This window comes from Labeo rohita, chromosome 9 (assembly GCF_022985175.1).
Source record: "Labeo rohita strain BAU-BD-2019 chromosome 9, IGBB_LRoh.1.0, whole genome shotgun sequence".
Taxonomy (NCBI): Eukaryota; Metazoa; Chordata; class Actinopteri; order Cypriniformes; family Cyprinidae; genus Labeo; species Labeo rohita.
In genome coordinates, this window is record NC_066877.1 from 33,899,185 (window position 1) to 33,911,859 (window position 12,675).

Genomic DNA, 12,675 nt, shown 5'->3' on the forward strand with positions numbered 1-12,675 from the left:
GATCCGGTTGGAGCGCTTCAAAATAGCGAATCATTTTGCAACGCATTGGTTTAACTTGCAATTGGTTTGGTTTAACAAAAAATAGCAATATTCCTGAAGTAGTACGAATTATTATATCTATGAAATAAGTGTTTCATTTTTTCAATAAGCACATATATTATATTATATATTGTATTATATATATTATATTGTATATACACTGGGCATTTGCTCCAGTAACGCTTGATAATATAAACAATGATCAGTCATGATGAATTTGCATGACGTGGCTTTTTGCTAAATAAAAAACTTAGTCAAACAGGGACCTTGTTTTTTTGTGTTTTTTTTTTAAATGTATAATTACAACAAATTTCAGCAGCATTTAGCACATATGAGAGTGTCCATACCGCCTCCTAAGAAAAAAAAAAAAGCTTCTTAAGAATGATTTTTAAAATTTATTTGGTGCCACTAACGGTGCAGAAACAAAACACTTCACATTTTAGAACTGTTTAGATATTTCTCAAAGCCTGTATAAACAGCAATAACAACACTAAGGCTTAAAGATTTAAAACTTTGCTCTGTCAACATTAAATTAGGAAATCATGCATACTGTACTGTTATGATGCTAGTATATTCATTTTTAGATGTGAATTTAAAAACGTGACAATAAAAACCTTCTGTGTCTATGGCATGTTAAAGGACCCGTTTGGAGACGTGCTCAAGAAGATAATGGATGAAATCCACAACCATGCAGAACTGAAGCCCCTTTGTGAACCCGGAACTCAAAACTACGAACAGTGGGTCGTACAGAAAGAGCAAAATGGTGAGTCTTTTACAAAGACATTCAGATATATTGAGGTTTACTGGGTCATTAGAAACCTGGAAATATCAGGAAAAGCCATGGAAAGTATTACAATTTTAAAGGCGGCATATAAATTTCCATAAATACAAATTGCTGGTGGCACCACAGAAACACACACAGTTTTAAACCTTCATTCATGAGCTGTGACGTCAAACACAGCAGACAGAGAAAATATAAGACCGTTACGTAGTTTTAATAAAGTGTAAATCTCTCACTGGTCTCCTACTACAATATAAATAAATATCTGCAATATGTATGTTCCTTTAAAAAAAAAAATAATAATAATTTTTGGATGCTTTAGAACGGCTATAAAAACGGAAAGTGGCCAGATATTAACAACGTCTTTGAGTAGAATTTCCAATCTGAGTATTATTTGTGAAAAATCTAGTAACCATGAACAAAATCCTGGTTATTGGTGAGGATATTAGCAAAGCTCTTACTAAAATGTGGTTTCTCTTTGTGTGTCCTTCTGCCTCCTGCCTTCTTTGCAGAAACCATGATTTAATCACTATGTAACCACCATACTGTGGAAGTCATGATAAGAATTTCATATACAGTCATGCACTCATGCAAAATGTATCACAATAAGCCGCTGTAATAATAGTCTCCTTCCTGTTTTTAAAGGAAGAGGCTGTTATTTTATTGCGAATTCCAACGAAGTTTCTTTCTCATTAGAATGGCAGAACAGATTGAGTGGTCATAGAAAACTATAGACAAAACAAACATTCTCAAAGACTGGTTATGACTAACTAAGAGCTCAAAACCTTTGGTTACGTTTCAACTTTGGTTACTGATTTATTTATTTTTTTAAAATCACTGATTTACTATTATAGTTTTTTGTTAATATTTACATTTATTTTTATATTTCTGTTTTTATTTGAATCTTAGTTAAAGTTTTAGTAATTTTGCTGTGTTCTGTAATTTTTTTTATTGTTTTTATTAGGGTTTTGGTTACTTAGTTTTAGTTATTTTAGTACTTTAAGTACTTTAAATTAAGTTAAACGAAAATTGTTTTTGGTAACACTTTACAATAAGGTTCCATTAGTTAATGTTAGTTAATGTATTAACTAACATGAACAAACAATGAACAATACATTTATTATAGTATTTATTAATCTTTGTTAATGTTAGTTAATGAAAATACAGTCATTCACAGTTAGGTCATGTTAATTCACAGTGCATTAACTAATGTTAAACACAACTTGTGATTTTAATAATGCATAATGCATTAGTAAATGCTGAAATTATCATTAACTAAGATTAATAAATGCTGTAGAAGTATTGTTCATTCTTAGTTCAACTAATGAACCTTATTGTAAAGTGTTACCGAAAAAACAAACATTTTTAAAGACTGGTTATGACTAACTAGTATTCTAGTTAAAAACCTTGTTTTACCTTTTAACTTTGGTTACGGATAGTTTTTTTAAGTATCACTGATTTACTATAATGGTTTTTGTTTTGAATTAAACTTATTTTTATATTTTCTGCTTTTATTTTAATTTTTGTCAAAGTTTTGGTTTTATTGTTTTGGTTTTTGGTCTTTTTTTTTTTTTTTTTTTTTTAAATTAGCCTTTATTAGGTTTTAGGTTATTTACTTTTAGGTTATTTTAGGACTTCAAATTAAGTTAATGAAAAAAAATACTGAAAATGCTGCCTTATATTTAATAATTTATATATATGATTCACTGCAAATAATGAAACTTAAATATGATTGTTTAAAAATGATGTTGAATGCATGTATGCATAATTGCATAACTTCAGAATTTATTGTAAGTTTGTTTTAAATGTTCATTTATTACTGATGAAATTTTTCTCTGTGGAGAAAAAGGATGGGATTTTTATTTCCAAATCAAGAAAAAAATGATGGATGTGCTAAATACTTTATATTATAGTCCAATGAGTGAATTATAAAATAAAGGACTTTAATGGGCTGATCTTGGGGCCTAACAGAAGTTTTACTGCTAAACTTTTATAAATATTGACTGTGTTGTTAACCAGCTGCTAAGGAGGAGAATCAGAAGGTGCGCGTGTGCGCCGAACATCTCCGCCAATACAACGAGGCTCTTCATCAGAGCAACACCATACGCATGTCGGACGCCTTCCGCTTTCTCGACAAATATCACAACGAAGAGCTGAAGACCAAATCCAGCCCAGATGAGGAAGGCACCGTTACAATCACAGACACCGAGCGATTCCTCTTCACTTTGTTTAAAGGTATCACAAAAATAGATGCACAGATCAGACTCGAATTTCCTAGAATAATGTGGAAATAGTCTTTTACGGGCATCTAGCAATTACATCTGTTAAAATAAAAAAAGCAGTGAGCCAAGCGGAAGATTTATCATCATTTACTCATTCATCTTCCTGTTGTTGCAATCCTGTTTAATTTTCTTTGCAACACACAAAAGAAGATGTTTAGTAATGTCTGATGAAAGCTGATGTTGCTTTATACTGTAAGAAAGAGAACAAGCATGAGAACAACATAAGAGTGACTTTTTTTTTGGAACAGTGTTATTGTTAAACTATGAAAGCCCGTAGGTTTTTGCAACTTCTCATCTCACAACTCTGACATTTTTTTGCCAGAATTGCATGATACAAATTCACAACTCAGAGAGTTTACATCTCACAATTCTGAGAAAAAAAGTCAGAGTTTTGAGTTTGCATCACGCAGTTCTAACAAAAAAAAGTCAACTGCGAGATAAAAGTTGCAATTACCTTTTCTTATTTTTATTCAGTGGCAGAAATGGGCTTTCATATTAAACAATGTTATTTTAGTATTGATAATATCCTATAAAGTTTTATTTTATATTTTGTGTTTTCATTTTACTTTTTAGTAAAAGTTTTGTTAATTTGGTTGCGTTTTTGTAATTGTTATTAGTTTTAGTATTTTTTTAGTTTTTGTAGTTTTAGTTGTATTTTTTTAGTTCCGTTTTAGTACTTTAGTACCATTTTATTACTAAAAAAATCTAACTGATAATACTAGCTTTTTTGTTGTTAATTTTTTTTTTTTTTTATTTTCATTTTAAGTAATGAATTTTTTAAATGTTTTTTTAGTTAACAATAATAACCAGTTAACAAAAACTACTAAAAACAGTTTTCTGTCATTTAAATAAAGCTGAAATAAAATAAATATTAAATAAAAAAATGCTAAATTTAAAAAGCATTTAAGAAAAAAAAAAAAGGAAAAAAGAAATATTCATTTGGCAATTAACTGAAATAAGTTTAATCTAAAATAAAATAAAATAAAATAAAATAAAATGACTAAAAAAATGTACTGTATTGTATCATGCAATTTTTGCTAGAATTGCATGTTACAAACTCTTAACTCTGACTTTTAGAGAGTTTATATCTCAAAATTCAGAGGGGGAACAAAAAAAAAGAATAATTAAAAAAAAAGAAATCAATATTTATTTTATTTTTATTTTATTTTATTTAATAAAATAAAATAATTTTATTTATTTATAAAATAATATTTATTATTTTTATTTAATTTGTTTATTATTTATTTAATTTCTGAACTTTTTTTGCTAATAAATAACTTTAAGAATAATATCCCTATTAACTAAAACTACTAAAAACTGTTTTCTGTCATTTAAATAAAGCTAAAATAAAACAAATATTAAACAAAAAAAAAAAAAATGCTAAAACTTAAAAAGCATTTAAAAAAAAAAATAGAAATATTCCTTTAGTAACTAACTGAAATAAAATAAATCTAATCTAAAATAAAATAAAATACACAAAAGCACATAAATTTGAAAATACTTCACTGAAAAATAATATTAATAATATTAATAAAAATATTAATAATTAATAATACTAAAACAACACTGTTTTGAATGAACTATAGGAACTATAGGAAGGATTAAAAATAAAGGATTAAAACGTGTCCAGACGTGCTGAACATCTTGTTGGCTAACACTGATTTACTCTTTGTATCTGTTTCTCTTAATACTCAACAGACAATAAAGCAAAGCTGCAGGAGCTGATGGGAAAGCCGCAGTATGAAAACAATAGTCTGGCCCAGCTGAAAACCAACATCCTGAAAGAATTCACCACCAGAGAGAAGGCGAGAGGCATCATATTCACCCGGACCCGCCTCAGCGCCATCGCTCTCTGCCAGTGGATTCAAGAAAACCCCAAGTTTGATGAAGTGGGAGTCAGTGCCAGCTATCTGATCGGCGGAGGAGATCAGAGTGTGGTGAAACCAATGACTGCTGTAAGTCACTCTCAAACTGAGTAACTAATGTGTCTGTTCTGCATTCATTTAAATGATTGTTCCAGGCTGCATTTGTGACGTAATATCGATTTCAATAAAATAATGTCCTGACATTTTTAGGCAGAGCAGAAGGACGTGCTGAACAAGTTTCGTGATGGACAGATTAATCTGCTAATAGCCACCACTGTAGCAGAAGAGGGTTTGGACATCGCTGAATGTAATTTCGTCATACGCTATTGCCTTGTGACCAATGAGATCGCCATGATTCAGGTGCTCACTTCTAAAGATGCTCAACATGATGCTACACTCTTTTTGCCTACTTCTAAGGGCTTGTAGTTGTGCCATTTGCTTCGATCAGTAGTTACTTTATATGAACGCCATATGGCTCTCAGGCTGGTTGCATACACCTCACATCTCCAGCACTTAAATGTGTTACAGGAAGCAAACTAAAAGTTTTCAACAATCAGATTAAGCAGTCTATAGCTAGAGTCTGTGTTCATCATTTTCATAACAAGCAGTAGGCCAACTTCTAACAGCAATTTTAAACAGCCATTATGAAATGAAAAGCTCAATATAATAACTTCCCGTATAGTTCCCCCAAAAGAAAGAGTCACTATGAAGCTAGATGTGGTTACACACAATATAGTACTATTAGTACAGTATAGTATTGTATTATAGTATAATATAATAAATAATACATGACAGTCAAAAGATTTTTTATGTTTTTTGAAAGTCTCTTCTGCTCACCAACCCTGCATTTATTTGATCCAAAAAATACAGCAAAAGCATTAATATTGTGAAATATTTTTACTATTTAAAACAACTGCTTTCTATTTGAGTATATTTTAAAATGTAATTTATTTCTGTGATCAAAGCTAAATTTTCAGCATCATTACTCCAGTCTTCAGTGTCACATGATCCTTCAGAAATAATCCTACTATGCTGATTTGCTGCTCAAGAAACATTATTATTGTTATTATTATGAATATTTAAGTTCATTTTTATAGGATTCTTTGATGAATAGAAAGAATTTGTGATGTTTATAATTTATAATGTTACATGATAACGACCTTTATAATGTTACAAAAAGATTTCTATTTCAGATAAATTATGTTCTTCTGAACTTTCTATTCATCAAAGAAACCTGAAAAATTCTACTCAGCTGTTTTCAACATAATAATTAGTAATAATAATAATACATTTTAAATACATTTTTTGAACAGCAAATCAAAATATTACAATGATTTCTGAAAGATCATGTGACTGGAGTAATGATGCTAAAAATTCAGCTTTGAAATCACAGGAATAAGTTACATTTCAGATAGAAAACTTATTTTAAATAGTAAAAATATTTTGAAATTTTACTGATATATTGCTCTTGTGTGTATATTATATATATATATATATATATATATATATATATATAATTTGCTCAAAAATAGTTAAAACAGTAATATTATAAAATATTATTTCAATTTAAAATAGCTATTTTCTATTTTAATATATAAAGTGTAATTTATTCCTGTGATGCAAAGCTTAATTTTTATTACTCCAGTCTTCAGTGTCATATGAACCTTCAGAAATCATTCTAATATGCTGTTTTGCTGCTCAAGAAGCATTTGTTCCTATTATCAATGAAAACAGCTGTGTCGGTTCATATTTTGTGGAAACAGTGATAGATTTTATTTTAAAATCTTTAAACATTACAAAGTTCAAAAGAATAGCATTTATTTGAAATAGAAATAATTTGTAACAATATAAATGTCTTTACTGTCACTTTTGCTCAAGTTAATGCATCCTTTGTAAATAAAAGTATTAAAGGCCCCAAATGTTTTAACAATTTAAAAAAGGCCAAATATTGAGATTTTCAGCCTGGTGTCTACTATATCAGTCCGTCAGTACTGAAGTAAATAAATGATCAGAGACTTACTGTACTAATTGAACACTGCCGATTTGAGCTTGTATTCTCATGCTGAAGTATCTGAAGTATCAACATGAATGAAGAGGTAAGAAGTGCCATTTTTCCCTCTCTGCAGGCCCGTGGTCGAGGAAGAGCGGAAGACAGTAGTTACACGCTGGTGGCGGAGTCAGGATCTGGGGTGGCAGAGAGAGAGAGCGTTAACGAATACAGGGAGAAAATGATGAGCAGAGCCATTGCCAAAGTGTGCAAGATGAATCCAGCCAATTACGAGAAGAAAGTGAGAATCTACTTTAATAAACACACGCCAATATACCTCATATACACGTAAAAGAAACATTTTTTGGTTGTGTGCAGATCAGAGAGTTTCAGATGCAGGCCATAATGGAGGAGAAGGTGAAGATAAAGAAGAAACAGCAGAAGGGAATGATGAAGGAGCCACCATCTAAAATCAGTCTGAGCTGCAGGCAGTGCAGTGTGTTTGTTTGCTCTGGAGAAGATATTGAGAAGATCGAGAACATGCACCATGTCAATGTCACAGAGCAATTCAGGTAAAAACCACTGTGTCACACAAATACCTTTTTTGATTTGCATTCTCAAAAATTTCAGACTTTCACACAAACAGTGTTTATCCTGCATGACGATGGTGGTGAAGACAGTAATAAATCTTTAAAAATAAATGTTGTTGATGTCTGCAGTAAGCTGTTTACAACGCGAGAGAACACATCACTACAGAAGCGGCTCTTGGACTATGAGACCAACGGAGTCATTGCGTGCAAAAACTGTGGACAGGTGCGTGCTGACTTCAGCTCTTCCCTTCAAATAAACACTCTTTGCATTACTGCTGAGCATAAAAGTGGTTTGGCAAAAAATTCAACACTTACTACACATCTGTGAACTTCATAGAACCACAGTAATGGAAGAAAAACACTTGGCTTAAAGGAATAGGTCACCCAAAAGTGAACATTTGCTGAAAATGTACACAACCAGAAGTAATTTTAGAACGCAGATGAATTTGTTTCTTCATCAGATTTGGAGAAATGTTGTATTGCATCATTTGCTCATCAGTGGATCCTCTGCAGTGAATGGGTGCCGTCAGAATGAGAGTCCAAAAAGCTGATAAAAACATCACAATAATCCACACCATTCCAGTCCATCACTGAAGCCAAAAGCTGCATGTCTCTAAGAAACAAATCCATCATTAAGGCATTTTTAACTTGAAATACTGCTTTTAGCTAAAGTCCAGTGAAAAAGTTGTTTCGTCTGAATCAGGAAAGAAATATGCACAGATCAAGTAAAGCAAACAAGTCAAAAATGTATCTATACAAATATGTTGATGAATTTGTTGATGAGAGGACAACAGAGGATGGTTTTTGGATGGAGTAAGTGTTATTATGAACTCATGTTTTGTCCTGAAGCAACAGTTAAAAAGTCAAAAATCCCTCAATGATGAATTTGCTTCTTACAAACACTGAGTTTTTCACAATACGTTAACTGGTGGACCGGACTACTTGTGGATTATTGTTGATGTTTTTATCAGCTGTTTTGGACTCTCAAAACAGATGGTCCATCGGTGAGCAAATGCTACAGTAAATCTGTTCCAATGAAGAAACAAACTCAAATGGCGAATGCCTTTTCAGCAAATTTTATTTTTGGGTGAGCTATTGCATTAAGGTCTTTTAAACTGTTTACAAAAAAAAAAAAAAAAAAATACTGTAAAGAAAAAAAAAAAAAAAAAAAACTTAAAAAAAACCCTGATATAGGGATAGGCAGTATATTTATAAATATATGATTAAAATATTAAATATGTATGTGTGATTTAATTATCTATGTATCATTATTTATTCTAAATATAATTTAAGTAATTTTTTTAGACTTTTAATAATTAGAAAGAGCGAGCAAGCGATAGATAGACAGACAGACAGACAGACAGACAGACAGACAGATATGCATTTGCTTTGAAATGGCAAAAACTGGGATAGCCAGTTGCTTTACGTTGCTTCATACAAGAAATAAAATTTAGTTGAATATGATCAAGGCATGTTTTCCAAAGTTTCACAGTAAAATTTAAGTACTGGTACTTAGGTAGAAACCCATACATAGGAGCCTGATAAAAATGCTTATTTTAAAGAAAAACGTCAGATGGACTTAGAGGCTTTTGCATCAGACTCTTCATATATAAAGTAAAATACTTTGTACATCACCCAGCCCTCTAGACATCATACAGCATGCATTTCCTTTAATATGCATTCTTTTTTAAATCTTACTTTTTGTCTCGTTCCTGATCAGCAATGGGGCTCGATGATGCTGTATAAGAGCATTGAGTGTCCCTGCCTTCATATCAAGAATTTTGTGGTCACATACGGCTCCAAAAAGAAGACATTCAGCAAATGGAGCGAGTTGCCCATAAAGTTCCCTGCGTTTGATTACACTCAGCATGCTGATCTCCTTGCAGAGGACTCAGAAGAAGAAGACATGGATACTGACTGAAAAAAAAAAAAGAGCAGAATATATTCAAACTCATCTCTGGCATAATCAGAAGTTACAACCTGTAAAATAATGCATCTACCAAGTCTGTTCTGTTGCAAGCACTGGCAATTCTCAACATGATGTGGGTCAATGGACACTAACGTCCATCGTTTGTTTCATCTCAGGTGGCACTTTTGAAATTCTAACGCACTTTTCATCTCACAATTCTGAGTTTACATCTCGCAATTCTTTTTTTCCCCCCGCCACAGAATAAAAAAATAAATAAATAAATAAAATTACATTTGAAATTTGTTGGAATTTCAAATTTATCTCTCTCAATTTCAACTTTTCTTCTCAGAATTACGTGTTTATATCTTGCACTTGCGTGTTAACATCTTACAATTCTGACAAAACGTGAGAAAATTAGGTAACTACCTATTTTTTTTTTTGGTCCCTTAACAGAAATGGGCTGCCATAGAAGTCTCGTAATAAAGCCCAAAAAAGGGTTTGCATCAGCATCACTCATTAGCAAACTACATTAACTAAAACTGCACTGAATTAAGTGATTTTCATTTATTTCCCTGTCAGGGCTTTTGAAATAAATGTTTTGCACTGTAACATCTAATGCATGTGGAATCACAATGAAGCTGTGCAATCGCAGTCTGTCATGCTGATTTTGTGTTTTGAGTGTTTCTGTACATGCAGATTTACTCTAGAGGATATCGTACAGCATGCTATTTGGAGTAAATACATTAAAATGACCCTTTATGTGTCATCCTGTTTTCTTTCTCGCATGAACAGTCTTTGATTATGAATCATGCATTCACAGAAAAAAAGATGGACCATCAGGACAGAGTGTGACACATACTCTCTCACACACCTGTTCAGGTGTTCTCAGGAGGACACGGGCTCCCATTGAGCAAACGTCACCTGAGAAAACCTGTCAAGAAACTGGCTCTCATTATGCATGACAAGTCCCGAATGCTCAACAAGTTTTACCAGTGTCAAAGTACTTCCTTATTCTTATACATTCTTTAAACACACAATCATTGAAAAGAAAATTTGGATACACCTACACCTTCTTTTTTGTGATCATTTTGTACAAGGTGGAAAGACGTTGTGTTAAAACGTGATAAAAATGAAATTCTGCTTATATTTCAGGTTTTTCTTAGTTCAGCTTTTAGCTCTGCTCACACTAGAGATTCATCATACTGTCCATCATATTATATATCATATACAGTTGAGGTCAAAAGTTTGCATACACGTTGCAGAAACTGCAAAATGTTAATTCAAAATCGTATAAATCACACAACGGGCATGTTATTTTTTTATTCAGTACTGACCTGAATAAGGTATTTCACATAAAGCATGTTTACATATAGTCCACAAGAGAAAATAATAGTTACATTTATAAAAATGACCTTGTTCAAAAGTTTACATACATTTGATTCTTAATGCTGTGTTTTTGTGTCTTTTTTTTTGTCTAGTGATTATTGTTAATGTGTCCCTTGTTTGTTCTAAACAGTTAAACTGCCTGCCATTCTTCAGAAAAATCCTTCAGGTCCCACAAATTATTTGTTTTTTTCAGCATTTTTGTGTATTTGAACCCTTTCCAACAATGACTGCATGATTTTGAGATCCATCTTTTCACACTGAGGACAACCGAGTTGCTCTTACGCAACTACTACAGAAGATGTAAACGCTTACTGATGCTCCAAAAGGAAACACGGTGCATTAAGAGCCGGGGAGTGAAAACTTTCAATTTAAGGATCTGGGTAAATGTAACTTATTTTCTCTTCTGGGAAACATGCAAGTATCTTCTGTAGCTTCTGAAGGGCAGTACTAAATGAAACAAAAATATTATATTTAGGCAACGTAAGAAAAATGTACATATCTTCATTCTGTTCAAAAGTTTTCACCCCCAGCTTTTAATGCATTGTGTTTCCTTTTGGAGCATCGGTGAGCGTTTGAACCTTCTGTAATAGTTGCATACGAGTCCCTCAGTTGTCCTCAGTGTGAAAAGATGGATCTCAAAATCATATAGCCATTGTTGGAAAGGGTTCAATTACACAAAAATGCTGAAAAAATTTTTTCTGAAGAACAGTGGGCAGTTTAACCGTTCGGGACAAACTCATGAACAACTATCACTAAACAAAACAACTGTGGATCATTCAAGTAACAACACAGTATTAAGAATGAAGTGTATGTAAACTTTTAAACAGGGTCATTTTTATAATCATTTTCTCTTGTGGACTACATGTAAACATCTTTTATGTGAAATATCTTATTCAGGTCAGTACTAAATAAAAAAAATAACATGCATTTTTCACATGGTCCTTTTGTAACATGCAAAATACAGTGTTATATATATATATATATATATATATAAACACTATGCATTTTTAATATTATATACATAATATTATTTTGCACATTGTAAATAGACAGGGAATATTCATGTTTACAAATATTATTTGTACATACTGTAAATAAATCAAGCCTTTCTGAAGCGTGTGCGAAGTTTTGACTAATAATGCATGTCCTCAATAAAAAAAAAAAAAAACATACAGTAAAAGAAACATAAAATTCATACTATCCAGTATTCATTGTTATGGCTGCATCTATAATTACAAATAACAATTTTTAGAACATTTTTGCAGTTGTACTTGCATTCATATTTTGAAACCTGCCATATAAATCCATACAGCAAAATGCATGGATAAACAGAACACACACAGAACAGTCCAAAACTCTGACATCATACTGAAAGCCTGAGAAATTTAAGTTACGTTGGAACAAAGTTTCCAAAGAAACTTTTCTGAAGAAAAGCTGAGGTAAAATGACAAAATATTTACCACTCACTCACTATTTACTAGTGACTAATAAAATGCAAGCAAATCAGTAGATTATGTGACTATTTGTACATACGGTTAGATGTTTCTCCATGCACTGAAGTCCAAGATGCTCTCTGGACCATCTTAAAGACGCTGGAGAACATGATCATCATGTTTTGCACAAACATCTGGAGTCAAGCTACTATTAAATAACTATCAAATATGTAATGAAAACATTTGCATTAGTTCATAAAACAATGCACTGAAGAATTTTCACTGATAGACTTTGGAGCTATTGCATCTAATGAAATAAACTCAAGTCTAATGTGACTGAAATGAAAGTAAGTCTGTCTTAATTTGATCTCTTACAGTCAAAGCAGACCGGTTGTGCTGAACT

General features: G+C 31.7%; 1 protein-coding gene and 1 long non-coding RNA gene across 2 annotated transcripts in view; one reads left to right on the plus strand and one right to left on the minus strand.

Annotated features, from left to right (window-relative positions):
* Positions 1-10,020, plus strand: part of ifih1 (interferon induced with helicase C domain 1) — a 39,519-nt gene extending 29,499 nt beyond the window's left edge. Inside the window, exons 9-16 of the mRNA XM_051119724.1 lie at positions 679-802; positions 2,840-3,055; positions 4,801-5,057; positions 5,178-5,327; positions 7,094-7,255; positions 7,333-7,526; positions 7,674-7,767; positions 9,265-10,020. Of these exons, the coding sequence (XP_050975681.1) occupies positions 679-802; positions 2,840-3,055; positions 4,801-5,057; positions 5,178-5,327; positions 7,094-7,255; positions 7,333-7,526; positions 7,674-7,767; positions 9,265-9,465 (1,398 nt within the window). The 3' untranslated portion in view covers positions 9,466-10,020. The remainder of the gene's footprint in view (positions 1-678; positions 803-2,839; positions 3,056-4,800; positions 5,058-5,177; positions 5,328-7,093; positions 7,256-7,332; positions 7,527-7,673; positions 7,768-9,264) is intronic.
* Positions 1-12,658, minus strand: part of LOC127171221 (uncharacterized) — a 76,924-nt gene extending 64,266 nt beyond the window's left edge. The window contains exons 1-3 of the long non-coding RNA XR_007828477.1: positions 12,373-12,658; positions 9,243-9,461; positions 6,988-7,151 (exon numbers count right to left, since the gene is read on the minus strand). This is a non-coding gene — a long non-coding RNA (uncharacterized LOC127171221). The remainder of the gene's footprint in view (positions 1-6,987; positions 7,152-9,242; positions 9,462-12,372) is intronic.
* Positions 12,659-12,675: the final 17 nt, after the last annotated feature.